Consider the following 18,390-nt stretch of genomic DNA (forward strand, 5'->3'; position numbering starts at 1 on the left):
ATCTATTGCGCTCAATATTAGGCTCAAAGTAATCTTTTGATTGTCGATATTTGATTAAATCGTGTTTAAATTAGGCTTAAATCGAAAAACCAGATCGAAATACATATAAAACCAAACCATTTTTTTTGTATGGGGTTTGTTCGTTTATTTTACATATAAAACCCAGACTATTAGTAATAGGTACCCATTCAAATATGTCAAATAACATGTCCTCGCAACCGTTTTTACTCTAGGGGCTAACAAAACCGTAACTTAACTAATCTGTCATCCATCCAAAATTTAACTGAATCTTGAAGGAACGTCACTTTCCTATTTTAATATTTTTTTATTATGTAATTAGATAATTATTTATTTGTTAATTACTATCTCCTAAAGAGATAAGGGGTAACAGGGGTATTATGATCATCATAACCACCATAAAAACCAAATTAACCATAAGGATTAGTTCTCATTCGACCCCATATATAACCAATTCGCCCAATTCGTTTTTTTAACTTCCTAATTAGCAAATCTGTTTTTCAACCAAAAAATAAGAAAAAAAAGTTCCAAAATTTTCACATAATGTCTGGCCATAAACTGATAATTTCGCACATGCGAGAAAATGTGAGAGAAAAAGTGGGAGAGAGGGAGGATAAGTACTTGTACTTTTTGTCCCATTGAGGAAGGGGACATCCAATTGAAGTGTAAACCACTTACCACCTAACATTCATTCCATCAACCAACCACCAAACAAATTGATTCCAATATCTCAAAACTAGATAATCTAAGTGAAACAACCTTACAATATTTAAAACATTAAACATGTGATCTCCTGCTAGCTGAGTGGGTCCAATTTGTAGAATTTGTGTGGTGTTTGTCTTCTTCATATCTGAATTGTTCCAAGTCAGATTCTATAAGATTTGTGTTTTGTCTGACTTTTGATGTCAGACCCGTTCAACTAACTGGTTCGACTTAGTTTTGAGTCCACATATTTATGTACTGCCCAAAATACAAGATGAAGGGGAGGCCTTTAGAAATGTACAATGCACAGATTTATGCATTGTGCATAATACCATACGGAGAAAAAGACATTTGAAATCGTAATGAGCATTGGAGAAATATGACGTTATACTGTTACTATGTGGTGTACAAGGGGAAATATATTGTACAACTTTTTTATGCACCACCACAAACAACTTTTTGTGGCGCAGAAAATCGACGACGTCCCATTTTTTGGTCAGTCAAAATTGAATTTTTGGACCTACCCATTATTTTTTTTTACTAGGACTTTCCTTTGTTTTTTGTGAGATCGAACTCCAAGAGTCATTACATTTCAATGCATTGATACATCAGGAAATTGGGCCGGAGGCCCAATTTCCTGTTTTGTTTTGTTAAAAAGACAAATCAAATTTCCTGTCTTGATACATCATGAACATAATATGTAATACATCTTGAAATTGGATAAGCACTATAACCGCCAATTAAGACATCTTGGACCCTAAAACCCATATAAAGACCCTTAGGGCCATCCTAAGGGCCCGAAAAGCCCATCTACTTCTACCTTTACTTTATTTATTGTCTAAATTACATGAGATAAATCTTGATAGCAATCTGCTTCCGCCGAGACTCGATTCCACGACCTTATGGGCTTAAGAGGGAATGCCCAACCACTGCATCAAAAGGTGGTGAACGACTTTTCCCTTATTACCCCTATTTTTTGGACATTTTTCCCAATGACACTAGTTTTTTATAGGGTCATTTCCCACATAACCCCCAACTTTATGACCAGCTTCCTGCCTAACCCCTTACTTTATAAAAAATACTCAGATGACTCCCTTTTTCAGTTATCGTTATAAATCCGTTAACTAGTCATCACCTCTCTCTCCTCCATCTCATCACCTTTCTCTGCCACCTCATCATCTCGCCACCTCATCGTCTTCACCGGCGAAGGTCGCCGACCGACCAATTTTCCGGTTGGCGACCTTCAAACATTAAAAAAGTAAAATAAAAACTTCTCCCTCCTCTTCTTCTTCCTCTCTCATGTTCCTTCTCATAAAGGCATTTCTGTAACACTCAAGCCTCTTACTGCTCGTGAATGATTGGTCAGTAGTAATAAGAAATTGCTTGCCTCCTCTCTTAACAAGAATCCATATCTGAGTAAGAACATCTCCATTTCTAATAGAATCTTTTTTTTAGTTTGAGTGCTTGATTCAACCTAGCTTTCACCGAAGAAACTGGATTGGAGTTATTATTATTAGGTTCAATTGGAATCCATATCTGAATAAAAATCAAACTTTAAGAATAGCAATTTCAAAATCCTAAAGGCAATTGGAATTCTAATGGAGAGAGAGAGAGATTAGTTAGAGAGAGAGAGATTGAAATCTTTCTTGTTCTCTTTGAATTTCTTAGGAAAAATGGAGTTATGGCTTTCTTCTACCGCAATTCTTTGTTTTAGAGAGTTTTATATCTTAATTTGTAGATCTAAAATCCTTCTTGATGGTATGTTCTCAATCTAGTAGAGTCTGGTTACTTTCGCAAAATTCTTCTCTTTCGTATTTTTCATGACCTAAATCAGGAAGTTTCAACTCTTGTTTATGTTTTAATATTAAGGGAATTGGGTCTGAATCATGATACTTGAGAACAATTTGAGCTTTTGCAAAATCAATCTAGGAAATCCAAGTTCTTCATTGAACCTCGAGATGAAACGATAAGGGTTCGACTTTTTGGGTTTCTTGATGAATTTAGGAATGGGCGTCTTCCTTGTGGCATTGATCTTAGGACTGTTTTTGTGGATGATTTCGGGATTAAAGATGCAAAAACTTGTAGATCTGAGATTGAATTTCTTGAAGAGAGATTAGTTAGTGAGAGATTGGATAGAGAGATTAGTTAGAGAGAGAGAGAACAGGAGAGAGGAAGAAGAAGAGGAGAGAGAGATTTATGTTTGAAGGTCGACGGCCGGAAAATTGCCCGGTCGCCGACCTTCATCGGTGAAGACGATGAGGTGGCGAGATGATGAGGTGGCGAGATGATGAGGTGGCAGAGAGAGGTGATGAGATGGAGGAGAGAGAGGTCGACTAGTTAACGGACTTATAACGGTAACCGAAAAAAGGGGGTCATCTGGGTATTTTTGATAAAGTAGGGGCTAAGCAGAAAACTGGTCATAAAGTTGGGGGCTATTTGGAAAATAACCTTTTTTATACACAAAATCTTCCATATATCCATATATTGTAGTCTTGATACTTAGTTTGACATTTTAATTTTTCTTTTGATGTCCAAGTTTGTGTAGTCCATGTTAGGTTGTTTCGGTTTATGTATTCTAGGTAATGCAGAAGGGTAATTCAACAAAAAGAAAAGGTAATGCAGAAGGGTCTGCTTTCAATATCTTTCGTGTTTCTGGTCACAAATTAACGTAACTCTTAATTTCGTTCGGTTATATTTGAGACTGTTTGGATTAACTTAACACCGATAGATTCATTTTTGTGTCGTTATTTAGTAGCGCATTTCTTATTTCTTTGAATTGTCTCTTCGATCAAATTAGAAACAATATTTCTTTTAATTTTCACAAATGCTCCCTTCAAATCTAATATGTAATATTTTGAACACATTCTTCGATCGAAGAGAGACACTAACATTTGTAAACAAAATATGATGTGATTGAGATTGCCAGTAATCTCATTAAGTAGGTTTCGTATTCATGAATTATCTTAATAAACTAAGATTACGATATAATTAACACACCTTGGTTTTTCATTTCCTGCACTCTAAATGCAAAAATCAAAATGAGGATTAAGATAGAAATGGACGAATACTGACAGGTCGCCTGGATTAAACCACTTAGAAGCTAAACTTTAAAAATAATGTCATATTTTTAGAGAAATGAATGTTAAATAATATGTCCAAATCAAGTCTTTTCTACCTACATTGAATAAGATACAACATAAACACATCTTATGGAAGAGAAATCTACTATCTTAGGCACGAAGATGAGAACTAATCAAATTCTCTTTGGCTGTTGTCCTAGATACCAAATGGCCATCTTTGATCTACCTTGCAAGACCAAAAAGTCCATTACTTCCCTGCAGAGGGAATATTGGTGGGGAAAATTAAACAACAAAAATAAAATTTACTTCAAAAATTGGAACTCTATATGTAAACCCAAGACTCAAGGTGGACTGGGATTTAGAAACATAAAGAAAGATAACCTAGCCCTTAGAAGCAAACTCAACTGGATTATCAGAGTTAAACCATCCACCACCTGGGTCTATCAAATGAAAGCCAAATACCCCCCATCTTCTAGACAAAACCCTTCTACTTCTTCATGGCTCTGGAAATCTATCCAAAAGAATCAACCATCAGTGGATCAAAACATCTCTGGGACATTGGAGATGGATCAAATATAAACATCTGGGAAGATTATTGGATCCCAGGTATTGAAAAACTAGGACAACCTACCTCTCAACAGGGCTTTTCCAAAGTATCACAACTCACTAACCCTGACCATACATGGAATCATACTTCGTTATCCCTCCCATTCTCACCTGATATCCAAAACAAAATTCAATCAATACCTCTAGAGTCTCAACATGATCAGTTAAAATGGGTATTGTTAACCTTTGCAGACTATTCTGTTACTTCCCTTTACAAACACCTTATACATGAAACCATCATTCCCACCACTTTCAGTGAATGGAAAAGTCTTTGGAACCTTAAAATTCACCCCAGGATTCTACTCTTCTGTTGGAAACTAGCTCATGATATCCTTCCTTTTGACTCTCTTCTATCTAGAACTATACCTCATCTCCCCTCAATCTGCCCCTTATGTTCCAAAGAGGAAGAAACTCAAAAGCACTTTCTTCAGACCTGTCCAGTAGTTCAAGAAGTAATTAGAGTCTTGACCAATGTGAACATCAATGCTAACCCCATTACAACCTTTGCTGATTGGTTTAGATTACTGTGGAATCTCGACTCAGATGGAGATAATATAAATGCTTTAAATCCTTTGGATTTCTTGGCCACCATTATGTGGCACATTTGGAAGCACAGATATGAAATAGTTTTCAAAGACATTCAACTCAACATTACAGCCATGATCCACAAAATTCAGAGGCACAACCAATCTTATTCATCTCTGATTAGAATGTACCCCCTCCATCGCAACTCAAATATACAACATTAGACTGCCCCCCTGAAGGCTTCATTAAGATCAATTATGATGTTTCTTTCATCTCTAAAACTCTTACATCATCCCCGACATTTGTTGTTTCGGATTATACAAGAACCTCATAAACCAAGGAGTCCATCCTCACCACAGCCATGTCAGTATATGAAGGGGAAGGAAAGGCAGCTCTGCAAGGAGTTCTATGGGCTGTTAAGCATGGAGTAAAGCAACTCATCTTGGAAGGAGATTCAGTAAACGTTACAAACTTTTTGAATGGATTGCCAAATACCATACATTGGACGGCAAAACATGTTATGAAAAACATTAAAAATCTCTCCTCATCTTTTGATAAACGTACTTTTGCTTATGTAAATAGAAAGGCTACCTGTATTGCGAACTCAGACGCAAGTAGCACTAGGAAATGATCTATGTATAACCAATTGTATTCCTAATTGCTCTCTATCTCGTCATAACATCCATGCTCATTATTCCTATCAATAGATGCTATATTTTATCTTAAAAACAAATAATATGTCCATGGGCCTCATGACCCTACAATATTCTGGTTTGTAATGCATTGAAAGCAACACTATAATTTTTTATTATCTTTTAGTAAGATGGTTCTAGAAATGGTGCTTTGTTACGTGGCTGATATATTGAAAACGAAAGAGATAAACATGGAGCATATAGAGAGGAACCTCCGTTCAACTATTTTTATTTTTATTTTTATTTTGTTGCACCCAATTTTTTATCGTCTCTTTGTAGGATAGTTCTAGAAATTTTGCTTTGGTAAGGACTCACTCGTGTAATTTTTCAAAATTTTGTTTTCTAGAGCGGTAATTAGTTACTATATTCTTTCAACTAAAAAAATTAGTTACTATATTTCTTCTAAAAGTAAAAATTGTAGAATAGAAGTCAAAGCTTAAAATAAAAAAGTAAAAACTAAAAATTAGAAAAAATTCATTAACAATTAACAATTAAAAATTAAAAAAATATCTTGCCTTTTCATTTTTCAAATTTCAGTATTTTTTTTTTAATTTAATTTGTTGGACCCTAATGTCAAACAACAAACTCTCGCAAATTGATTGAAGCAATATTATGTTGAATCGTGATATTATATCAAAAATATATGAGTATAATAATAGATTAAAATAATCAAACAAATAGTAAAATAAATTTAGTCTAACTTTTCAAGTTCAAAAAATTTCCAAATTCATTATTTGGAACACTAGGTTACCCGTTTTGCAAAACATCTAAAATAGCGAACGACTGATCAACCAATCCAATTGACCGGTTAGATTGACGAAATTAAAACCGAAATGTGTTGGCCTTAGACTAACCCAAATAGCACCACCCAAAAGAATATGTATTATTGATCGTTTAACTAGAATGGTCGGTGGTACAAGTGATCATATATGTTTGATATTAAAAAGAAAAGGTTGCATCAATGGAATTTATTGTGTTTGAAATTCATTGATGGATTAGTAGGAGGAATTAAAAGGTGTGGACCGAAATACAGATGGATCACATGGTAATGTTGTGTACGGGTCCAGTAGAGGTGGGCCTATTGATGTTGGATTCTTGAAGTCTTGATACTTCATCCTGGTTATCACCACCATCACTTTGTTTCCTTCTATATTCTTTTCTTATATAATATGGTCATATGTTAGGCCTATTGGTGTATAATTGCATACTAAGTCACTACTTAGATAGAGAGAGAGAGAGAGAGAGAGAGTTTTCTAGAGAGAGATAGAGGGAGAGTTTATAGAGGGAGAGAATGGGTAGATCAGTATCAGAGATAGTGAGAGAAGATGAGGAGAAAATTATGAACAATATAATAAAATCATCAACACTTCCTCTTCTTTCATTGAATCATGTTTCATTTTTATGTAAATCAGTGAGTGAATCAGTTAGATTCTATGTGGAAATTTTAGGATTTGTACTTATTAAAAGACCTTCTTCCTTCAATTTCCAAGGAGCTTGGTAACTAATTAACCTTCTTCTTTACTTTATTTTATTCTATTTTTTCCCTCACCATTTTAATACAAGTATGTTGCTAATTACACTCTTTTCTTGTTTATTTTAATGCCAATCAACCAATTATTAAGATCTTATTAAAATCTTCCCCAAGAATGTCCGCCACTCTTTGGTGCAGTGGTTGTACGCTCCCTCTTAAGCCCATGAGATCGTGGGATCGAGTTTCGGTAGAAACAGTTTGCCATCAAGAATCATCACATGTAATTTAAGAAATAAATAAAGTGAAGGTAGAAGTAGATGGATTTTCAGACCCCGTAGGATGGCCCTAATAGTATTTATATGACCTTTAGGGTCCAAGATGACTTAATTGACAGTTATAGTGTTTATCCAAATTCATGATGTATAACATATGCATTCATATTTATCAATGTCATTGAAATGTAACGACTCTTCGAATCTAATCTAAAAAAAAAAAAGATCTTCCTAAGAATAACCAAAAAACCACAGGGCTTTTTCCAAGTTTAATTATGTAATAAATCAGTATATGTGTAATTTATATGTATAATTTGAGTATTTATGTGTGTTTAAAACAACTTTTTTGAATAAAATTCAAATTTATTGTATAAGCTGAAAATATATACATTGACTACAAATACTTGTTACAAGATCTTGAAATAAGAGTATACAAAATAATTATATTTACGCATCAAAGCGGACAGTATCACAATTATAGTTTGATTACCACAATTAATTTGAGAATCTAAATTAATTGTCCAAATAAATACAATTTGATTACAAAATTACCAAGAGATGTCATTAAATTACTAGAAGAAAGAAATTATTATTTTAGTTTACACTAGTTTGCCTTTTTTTTTGGATAATTTCATTCTAAGATGACCTAATCACATCAAGAATCATTCTTATCCTTACAAAAAGTTGTCATTAAAGGCTGAAAGAAAGTAATGTTAGACTTGGTAGCTACTTTTAGTGAGTTGATAAGCTCAAAAATAATCTTCTATAAAATAATAGTCATATTTTTAATATTGTAGTAGTAAAAAACCAATATTTTTCCTTTTTTTTTTTTGTTGAACTAAACCAATATTTTTCCTTCTTATGTAAAGTTAGAATTCCAGTGTGTGTTGTTTCTTAATCTTTTGTGAAATATGTTGTTTAACTTGTCATTTATTGTGTTAATACTATTAAAATTAGTATTAAACATGTATTTTATTTTTTGTTGAAGGTTGTTCAACTATGGAATTGGAATCCATTTGTTACAGTGCAAGTCATTGGAAGACATCCCTGGAAAGAAAGCTGTGATAAACCCTAAGGACAATCACATATCTTTCCAATGCTCAGACATGAAGTTAGTAATGAGAAAATTGGAAGAATTGGGCATTGAATATGTGACAGCAGTGGTTGAAGAAGGTGGTATTAAAGTTGATCAACTCTTTTTCCATGACCCAGATGGTTATATGATCGAAATTTGTAACTGCGATAATCTCCCAGTTCTTCCTCTTTCTTCATGTCCCATCAAGACGAAATTCCCCCCTGACTCCAAAAACAACAACCTTGATGACATCTCTGTCCCCTCCGGTGATTATCTTTTACATTTTTTCTGCTCCTTTTTTTGAATATTAATTAACATTAAATAAGTAGTTCCGTAATTTCTGAAATATTTGGGGAGAGTATATATGTCACTCTTTGATCTTATTCAACCCATATACGATTACGTCACTTAGTCGTGGCTACATATCATCCGTTGGATTTCTTATCTAAGATGTGATTTGTTGGTTTGATTTCAATAAACTTCTAGAGTGCCATCTGCGCCACATGAATAGAGACCCGTTATATGAGGCTATGAGCTATTCAAAAGTTTGGTGTAAAAGTTAAATATAAATATTGATTTGACGTTATAGAAACTGTTAACACGTGCTTTTATGTCGAATGAGTTAGCTTTCTAAAGAGGGAAATAGAATTACTCAATTTTCAGGTTCTAACTAAATATTTATCTCCCTTCATAAAAAAAAAAAACTAAATATTTATCTTTCTTATGAAAAATGACATTAGAAAAAACATTTTGTGTGCAGGTAAGAGAATGAAGGGTTGTGCCATTGAAGTAGAAGATAGAATGATGGAGGCCCTTTTCTCAGACATGATTGACATTTCCTTCTAAATTCAACTACCAATGGAATTGTACTACTCTATTATGTCATGCCTTTTCCTTTACATTTATGTGTGAGATGTAAAAAAATGTGGAGCAAGTAGAAAGAGAATATGGTCTTTATTTTCTAGCTTCCCTAGTTTTTTTTTTTTTTATGATATATATATATATATATATATTGTGTGAGATTTGTAGTTAATTAGTGCTGCCTTTGTGATATTATTACTCTTTGTTATTTTGGTGTTTAATGGGAGAATAAAGATGGTCTATTTTTTTTTTTTTTTTTTTGAAAATTTGAATTAGTATTAAAAAGGAAAGAAACTATACAAAGAGGGTAGAAGCAATGGATATTTCACTATATCCATGCTTCCCAATTTCTCACAATATCTAAGAAAGAAGTGTGACTAAACTTAGGCAAACATTTAGCCAAACCAAAAATAACAGCTTTTACATCATCCACATCTAGCCCAGTCTTTGCATTTGCATCTTTGAAAATCTTATTGTTCCGGTCCTTCCAAATGCTCCAAACTATCGCCGGAGGGATTAAGTCCCAAATCTCCTTTCTAGCTCTTGGCTTTGGGATACTCACCCACTGTTCGAACAGTTGAGCAACCGAGGATGGCATGCACCAAGCGATCTTTAGAGAATAGAGGAAGTATGCCCAGATGCCTGCGCAACCTTACAATGAAGAAAAATATGACTGCTTGACTCCTCATCCTCCTTACAAAGAATACATCGGTTGATGATCAGGAACCCCCTGCGTCTCATAGAATCCACCGTGGGAATCCTATCGATAAAGGTGGCCCAAAGCATAAATCCAACTCTCCGAGGGATAGACTGTCTCCTGAGAACTTTAACTGGTGTTGGATGCATGATTTGGTCGCCTGTATCCAATAGCGCATAGCAATGCTTCACTGACAGCTTCTCCTTTTCCTCTTGCTGCCATACTCTTCTATCTTGGTCACTGCCCAAGCTGACCTCTATTGGAGTACAATAGTTGGAGTATTTGGTAGAGAAAATGAATTTCTTGTCCATGAATTGACCATCCTACTTTGTTAGGAAGAGAACTTGAAAAATATGGAAAACATTGTTCTAATAACGGGAAATGCTGGGCAACCCAACAATTCAACCCACTAGTTAGGTAAATTTATATCTGAAATGTTTATTTAGAACATCAATGATCAATCCAATACGAACGGTCTAAATCTTAGTGAAACTTTCTTCAGTAGCGACTTGTCTAACTAGTTTATTGAATTGATTTAACAGCTCTTCTTAAATAAAATCTTAATGAGACTCCCATATAGCTTTGGGCAATTAAAACGAGACTAGACAAATGTATGATGCACGGATTACAGATTTAGTCTCTAAAATGCTTGTGAAGTTATACGAACAACCCTCATGCGAGCGCATCACACCTATGAGTTTTGATTTTTCTCTATGTATTTGTATCTTTCTCATGTTCATCTTCATCTTCTTGTTCTTCTCTTTCTTTGTACCTTTTTTTCCGTTATTGGTTGTTGGATTTAGTAAAGACTTGGTCGAATTGAGTTGACCAAGCCAAATCAAAGTAGAAGTCCTCTTATAATTGTCCTAGATGCTTTTTGGTGTAATTGGACTGGTCTGGCCTCCATTTGGTGGCTTAATTAATGTAGTCAATTCATAGATAAATGAGGGGGTCCAGGGTGAGAAATGCTCAACTCTAACTAGTACACAAACTTACATACAACATATATGTTTTTATTTGATCGGTAACTATATCGGACAAACAATACATACTATAAACATAACCGTACCTCGATTATTGATCATTGATTCTTGATTCGAGTCTTACAGAGACGATATTCCCCTTGATGCTCGAAAAGACGATGAAGATGAGGTAGGAGCAGGAACTGAAGCAGCACTAGATGTGAAAGGAAATACACTATCACTAACAGTCACACTTGAGCCACTAACAGAACTTTCAATCGTGGCCTTTGGGAAGGGCGGCTTCTGAATTTCGGTAATTCCTTCAAGCATCTGAACAACTTTCCCCATCTTCGGTCTCTGAGATGGCTGTTCTTGGATGCACCAGAAGCTAACCGCAACTGCTCTCAAGACTTGTTCCATTTCAATATCTTGCTCATCAAGTTTTTTGTCAACAATGTTAAAAACATCGCCTTTCTCGAACTCTTCATAAGCCCATACCCAGAATTTCTTCCAACCTGTTTCTTCTGAAACATCGAAGTTTCGTCTCCCACTTACTATCTCCAATAAGACCATGCCGTAACTATAAACATCGGATTTCGAAGTGACTGGAAGATTAGCTACCCATTCTGGAGCTAGGTATCCTCTTGTTCCTCTAACACTAGTTAGGGTTCGGTGTCGGTGATCTTTTGGATTAATTAGCTTTGAGAGGCCGAAATCTGAGACTTTGGCTTTGTGATTTTCGTCCAAAAGTATGTTTTCTGGCTTAATATCACAATGGACGATACAGTCTCGACATTCTTCGTGCAAGTATGTTATGCCCTTTGCAGTTCCTAGGGCAATGTTGAATCGTGTCTCCCAATTCAACATTTTATTGGAATTTCCTTCGTCGGCAAAAAGGAAACTATCTAAAGAACCGTTCTTCATGAACTCGTAAACTAGAAGCCTGTGACGACCTTCGGAACAAAACCCGATTAACCTAACCAAATTTAAATGGTGGGTACTACTTATAGTTGCAACTTCCATTCTAAACTGTTTCTCTCCTTGTTCAATCCCTTCAAGTTGTTTCACTGCTGCTACTGTTTTATTAGCAAGAATTCCTTTATAAACAGTCCCAAACCCCCCAGAGCCGAGCTTCTCCTTGAACCCATCAGTTGAACTCTGAAGTTCCTTATATGAAAACTGAACAGGAGCACCCGAAGCGTATTCCAGTAAGGCATATTGCGCTGTTAGTCCATTAAACTCAGGCCTATTCTTACAACACCATATCCAAAGCCCAGCCTCCGCCAACCCGACACAAACAAGAGTTACTAAAACGACAACGACAATTACCCAACCACGCAGTTTAAACGGTTTATTACCAGGCGCAGGTGGGGGTGAATTAGGTAATATAGGCCCACAAACTTTCACATAAGACGTACTAAGGATAGCAGGCGAGTTATATGCGCTAGCATAATTCGACGTTTTATATGAACATAATCCTGACCCATCAGAGAGAGAGGTGGAAGCATTGCAACTAGGATCACCGAGGCAATTTGTTCTGCAACCTTGGGTTCCAACATAAAAGATCTGAGTTGAAGTTTCAGGTGGGTATGTGAGGAATCTAGTGCTGTCTAATTGCAACATTGTTAAACTACCAGGACAAGATCCAATATTTACTTTTCTCTTACACCCTTTTCTTCTGTCATTTGGATCGATGAATTCGAAATTCTGAGACGGGCAATCACAAATAGGGTTTGTATTATTATAACTACAAATACCCATGTTTCCACAATACCCATAAACTAAACATTGATCTGAAACAGCTCCCCATCTTTCTGTAGAATTTCCACTACCGCTAACAGAACTATATATTCTTAAATTCCCATCAGAATCAAGTCTTAAAAATCTAAAACCAGTGTCTCCAAAATCACTACTATAAGCTAAAATAGCAGGTGAAGAAAGATTAAGATCATTAAGTTGTAAGATTCCAGTTTGAGTAAGACTTAAACTTGGGGAATTTAGGTCAGAAGTTATAGATGAATTGAGTCCTTGATTCCAATAAACTATGATATTGTTCCATTTAAGAGTTAAATTACCAGACCCAAGTAGATTGAAAGAGTACAGTCCAGAATTTAGGGTTTTATTAGTAGTGAAACTTTGGTTTGCTACGATTGTATCAGTAGGGTTATCAAAAGTAGACCAAAGGGTAGCTGAATCATTTTTTAGGGCTAAATTACCTGAGTCATCGAGGGTTGCTATTGTAACGCCGCGATTGGTGGTGTTTGATTGCCATACGACGGCGTTTGAACCGTTGGTCAGTCGAAGATTACCATCACGAAGGAATTCGAAGCGGGAATTTGAGTCGACTAGACCGGAATCACCACCGGCTTTCCAGATTGGGATGCCCGAAAAGGTAATGGCGGCAGTGAAAGATGATCCAACGGGAATAAAACCTAGAGAAAAAGAGTTGTTTGGTGAGTTCCAGTTGTTGTTTGAATTAGGGTTAAGAGTTGAACCTAACTGGATATCTCCGTAAGCAACTTCTATGAGAAGAAAATACAACAAAATGGAGATTGAGAGTGATGATATCGAAGGGATCAACATCTACAACTCTTTCTCTCTCTAGAATCTCTCTCTCTTTGTCAGTAAGTGTTCTTCTTCTTTCTCTCTCTAAAACTCACTCTTCCATTTTTAATGGAATGATAACAGAACAGAGGAGAAATGAGAAGAAGAAAAAAAACAGAGAAGACTTGGAAGAAGGCAAAAGTCATGCTTTAATGTAGAAAGGGATAATTGAACTTAAATTGCTTCAACTGTTAATTAATGACACGTGGGGTATATGTTCTAACTTAGAAATAATTGGATCGTACGTTGAGCGATATCCACCGTTAGATAGGCGTGGATTTAAGTTCGATGTGGGATAAGATGATTGGGAGCAGAATAGTTTCAGTGAGTTCTGATGTACTGAATTATAACTATTGTAAGTAATTAGGTTTGGTATTACAGGTCTTTCACGGCATAAATGAGGAAGATCTTTTATTCTTCTAATTCTAAATTCCACCTTTCTTTCTTGACTTTTTTGTGATTATTTTAAAACTTATTCTGGATTGCTCATTAGCTAGCTGGGATGGGTCGATCAACCTGAGGGGTAACCAATCAAGATTGGGGGCTAACCGTTCACACTCTCAACTTATTAGTAGTGTATAAGTGTTTCACCGAAAGAAGTCCGTTGAAATAGTTGTAAAATGAAGTAAATTGATCATTAATTAAAAAGTTTAAACATTTTGGGTTACTTCCCTAATGCCCCCAACTTTGTGACCAGCTTCCCGCCTGGCCCCCTATTTTACGAGAAATACCCATACGGCCCCCTTCCGTTATAACACCGTCGGTCTCTCTCCTCCATCATGTTTTCTCTCTCTGCCAACTCACGCCACATCATCTGTTACGCCACCTCATCAACTTCTCCGGTAGAGGTCGCTGGCCGGTCAAATTTCCGGCCGGCGACCTTCAAATTATAAAAAAAAAATTTCTCTCTCTCTTTCAAAAAAAAAAAAAGAAAATTTTCATTTCTCTTTCTCTAGAACAGATCTAGAGAGAGAAGATTCATCACGGACATCTGTTCATCACGAACAGATCTGTTTGTGATGAATCTTCTCTCTCTCCAGATCTGTTCTAGAGAGAGAGAGAAATGAATTTTTTTTTTTATTTTTTAAAGAGAGAGAGAAAAAAAAATTAGTTTGAAGGTCGCCGGCCGGAAATTTGGCCGGCCGGCGACCTCTGCTGGAGAAGGTGATGAGGTGGCGTAACAGATGATGTGGCGTGAGTTGGCAGAGAGAGAAAACATGATGGAGGAGAGAGAGTGACGGTGTTATAACGGAAGGGGGCCGTATGGGTATTTCTCGTAAAGTAGGGGGTCAAGCGGGAAGCTGGTCACAAAGTTGGGGGCCATTAGGGAAATAACCCAAACATTTTTATCAATGATTAAGATAAGAAAATATTTTGTGTTATCTTAAAACTAATTTTTAATTATTCAGTCATTGGTTGACCAATTAGAAAGGAGACAAGATGAGAATTTAGAACAATTCAAAGGTTTTCATTAAATACTATAACACATCATTAAACTCAATTTACAAACTATATTATCTAATTATTGGTACTAAACCCCCATTTCTAGTTCAAATTGTATTAGAATTATAAAACCATACCTAGCTAGTTCTTAACTCTTACCTGCAATCATAGTTCACATCTAGTTTAAGAAGGAAATGATGACAGACCTCTTCAAGCTTGCAGATGAAGATGATGCAGAGGAATCCCTTCTAACAGTTGTATTACTTTTCCCATTTTTGGTCTTTAGATGGGTTGCTATCGAATGCACAAAAAACATTTGAATTATCACAAGTCTCACCACTCTTTAGTTATAAGAAGTGAAACTAAAGAATAGTAGTACGTAGAAGTCTATTCTTCATAATCGTATGCGAGTAGTCTACATGTAATGCAATAATCAAATAAATCTTGAAGGTTTGAATTTACCTTCACCAGGGCTGCGAGTGAAGCCCGAGAGTCTTTTGAGTATTTAAATTTTCGGACCGTTATTTGTCAAGGCTTGTTCGCAGGGCAGTGTTATGTTTGTCAAGGCTTGTTCGCAGGGCAGTGTTATGCTAGGCCGTTTATCGTCAGAAATGGCCTTTGTTGATTGATTTTGTAGAGTTTGACCGTGTGGCGATTCACGCGTGATATATATTAACCTCTTTATCTTGGAGAGTAAGTTTCAGTCTCTTCGTCTGATTTTCTGACAGCACAGATTTGATCTTCTGATCAAGCGTTTTCGACATTAATCCTTTGGTAACTGATGATGTATAAAATGTTGAGTCGTTGACTAACGTCAATAGGTCAAGAGTAGACTTGAAGTCCAACAGGTCAACCCGGCTTAAGGCAACAAGACTATTGAACCCGCAACGCTACGCCACCTACGTCCAAAACTGGAAGGTCGGCCAGGATCAGCTAAGGGACTCCACCCTTGCTTCACGCAAGACGCGATAATAAAATGGTGTCTTTTATATTGATTAAATATGGTTTACCACGTGTCTATACGAACAGTAAGAAATTAACATACAATCTTGTGACTACTACCTCATGGAGAAAAATCTTGTGACTACTACCTCATGGAGAAAAATCTTGTGATCACTCTATGGGGCCCAACGACCGGATGGCCGTTGTGGCTGGGTCAGGTCTCTCCGTTCCCTTTCACCCGTAATACTTCCATTCTGAACATTTTTTCTCCTTGTTCAATCTCTTCAAGTTGCTTCACTGCAACTACTGTCCTATTAGCAAGAACCCCTCGGTAGACCGAACCAAAACCTCCTGACTCAATCTTCTCTGTGAATCCCTTAGTCCAACTTCGAGTTTTTTATACGTAAATTGAATTGGAGCCACAGAAGCATACTCCACTAACGCGTATTGCCTTGATAATCCAACATAGTTGCGGCTTTTTTATAGTACCATAACCAGATAACACCACTCGTTAAAACAAAACATAGGAAAACAATAAAAACAACATAAGCTATCACCAATCTGCGTAAATTAAACCTTTTACGACTTGGTACCATATTTGGATCGAATGATGATGGATTAGGAATAATAGGTCCACAAACCTTAATATAAGTAGCACTACTAGCCAAGGCAGGCGAATGATAGCCGCTAACATAATTCGATGTTTTATATGAACATAATCCTGACCCGTCGGAGAGAGAGGTGGAAGCATTGCAACTAGGATCGCCAAAGCAATTCGATAAACAACCTTGGGATCCAACATAAAAGATCTGAGTTGAAGTTTCAGGTGGGTATGCGAGGAGTCTAGTACTGTCTAATTGCAACATTGTTAAATTACCAGGACAAGTTCCAATATCTACTTTTGTCTTACACCCTTTTCTTCTGTCATTTGGATCGATGAATTCGAAATTCTGAGACGGGCAATCACAAATAGGGTTTTTATCATTATAACTACAAATACCCATGTTTCCACAATACCCATAAACTAAACATTGATCTTGAACAGCTGCCCATCTTTCTGTAGAATTTCCACTATCTTTAACAGAACTATATATTCTTAAATTGCCATCAGAATCAAGTCTTACAAATCTAATACCATTAACATCTCCAAAATCATTACTATAAGCTATAATAGCAGGTGAAGAAAGATTAAGATCATTAAGTTGTAAGATTCCAGTTTGAGTAAGACCTAAACTTGGGGAATTTAGGTCAGACTTTATCGATGAATTGAGTCCTTGATTCCAATAAACTATGGTATTGTTCCATTTAAGAGTTAAATTACCAGACCCAAGTAGATTGAAAGAGTAAGGTCCAGATTTTAGGGTTTTATTAGGGTGGCCAATACGCGGACAACCGTTTTTCTTATATGGACAACTATCTTATGTGGACAACGCAAAAAAATTAAATTTTTATATGGACATCAGTTTCTAAGGGACGACTCTCTATTATTTTCACTCAAGTCCTCTTAGAATCAGATGTATTATTTGATGACCTCTCTCTTTCTCCATAAACCCTAGGTTAGTTTAGTCTTCATCTCTTCTATTACTTGTTCTTCATCATCACCCAAATTTCTAGAGAGAGAAACTCCTTGGAGAAGCATTGGTGGTTATGGCATCAAACAAAGGCAAGGGAGTTGTTGTAGAATCTCCCCAAAGACAAAGGTTAGAACCCTAAAACTCTAAAACCAACCATTAAGAAGAAGATGGTACTGATGGCAGAGAAAATTAGAGAAGATGTGGAAGACGAAGATGTATCTGTTGGTTCCGACTCTGAAAACGATGGTGAAGAGCAGGGCCGTGCGGGCAGGGGGCCCGCACTGGGCCCCCAAACACAAAGGGCCCACTTTTTATTTCTTATAGATGCTACTAGTATAAGAAACGACAGATATCTAGTCTAAACAAAACAAACAGCTAGCATAATTGGTTAGTGGAGGGGCGTTTCATGTGGTAGACGCGGGTTCGACTCCCACAGACCACACCTCCCATTTTTATTTGTTTTCTTGGTTAGGATCTATAGGCCCCTTGCCATTGTGTTTGGCACCAATTTGAGTAAAAAATTGAAAATTCTCTCTGTAATTGGGCGCCTTAAACTGTGTTCGGCATTCTCTTTGTAATTGGGCTAATCAAGCTCCCATTTTTATTTGTTTTCTTGGTTAGTGGTTAGGATCTATAGGCCCTTGCTATTGTGTTTGACACCGATTTGGGTACAAAATTGAAAATTCTCTCTATAATTGGGCGCCTTAAACAACTATAAGGGAAAGGGACTCTATAATAATTAGGTGCATTGATACGTAATCAAGATAGAATAAATAAATCTGTCTACTGATCGGTGATTGTGAATTCTTAGACTAGATTTCTAATAGAAAAAGAAACTTTAAAATAATTTTTTTCTCTTACGACTA

General features: G+C 36.2%; 2 protein-coding genes and 1 pseudogene across 3 annotated transcripts; 1 reads left to right on the plus strand and 2 right to left on the minus strand.

Moving 5' to 3' along the window:
- The first annotated feature begins 6,757 nt into the window (after positions 1 to 6,757).
- LOC147532309 (glyoxylase I 4-like) lies at positions 6,758 to 9,555 on the plus strand. Its single transcript, XM_086650682.1, has 3 exons — positions 6,758 to 7,120; positions 8,355 to 8,707; positions 9,202 to 9,555. Exons 1-3 carry the CDS (start codon positions 6,915 to 6,917, stop codon positions 9,285 to 9,287), a joined length of 645 nt encoding a protein of 214 aa, XP_086506808.1. The 5' UTR covers positions 6,758 to 6,914; the 3' UTR covers positions 9,288 to 9,555.
- Positions 9,556 to 9,665: 110 nt separating this feature from the next.
- LOC147532310 (G-type lectin S-receptor-like serine/threonine-protein kinase At1g34300) lies at positions 9,666 to 13,686 on the minus strand. Of its 2 annotated transcripts, none has more exons than XM_086650679.1 (2): positions 11,069 to 13,686; positions 9,666 to 10,255 (listed from the first exon to the last, which is right to left on the minus strand). In XM_086650679.1, the coding sequence occupies exon 1, from the start codon at positions 13,542 to 13,544 to the stop codon at positions 11,103 to 11,105; it is 2,442 nt and encodes an 813-aa protein (XP_086506805.1). In that variant the 5' UTR covers positions 13,545 to 13,686; the 3' UTR covers positions 9,666 to 10,255; positions 11,069 to 11,102. The 2 variants fall into 2 exon arrangements, with proteins under 2 accessions (XP_086506805.1, XP_086506807.1); XM_086650681.1 differs by having other exon boundaries at positions 9,666 to 10,900.
- Positions 13,687 to 15,977: 2,291 nt separating this feature from the next.
- Positions 15,978 to 17,974, minus strand: LOC147532311 (G-type lectin S-receptor-like serine/threonine-protein kinase At1g34300 pseudogene; annotated as a pseudogene).
- Between the last annotated feature and the right edge of the window lie 416 nt (positions 17,975 to 18,390).

The sequence above is a fragment of the Eschscholzia californica genome, unplaced genomic scaffold, assembly GCF_041429995.1.
Source record: "Eschscholzia californica isolate CP2 unplaced genomic scaffold, dmEscCali1.0.p SCAF_6, whole genome shotgun sequence".
Classification (NCBI taxonomy): domain Eukaryota; kingdom Viridiplantae; phylum Streptophyta; class Magnoliopsida; order Ranunculales; family Papaveraceae; genus Eschscholzia; species Eschscholzia californica.

What these genes read in the sequence shown, in the direction of transcription:
- LOC147532310 (XM_086650679.1), bottom strand. Translation starts at nt 13,544, where the DNA reads ATGTTGATCCCTTCGATATCATCACTCTCAATCTCCATTTTGTTGTAT.
- LOC147532309 (XM_086650682.1), top strand. Translation starts at nt 6,915, where the DNA reads ATGGGTAGATCAGTATCAGAGATAGTGAGAGAAGATGAGGAGAAAATT. An exon ending in TTCAATTTCCAAGGAGCTTG is followed by an intron (nt 7,121 to 8,354) that starts GTAACTAATTAA and finishes TTTTTGTTGAAG; the next exon opens with GTTGTTCAACTATGGAATTG. An exon ending in TGACATCTCTGTCCCCTCCG is followed by an intron (nt 8,708 to 9,201) that starts GTGATTATCTTT and finishes TTTTGTGTGCAG; the next exon opens with GTAAGAGAATGAAGGGTTGT.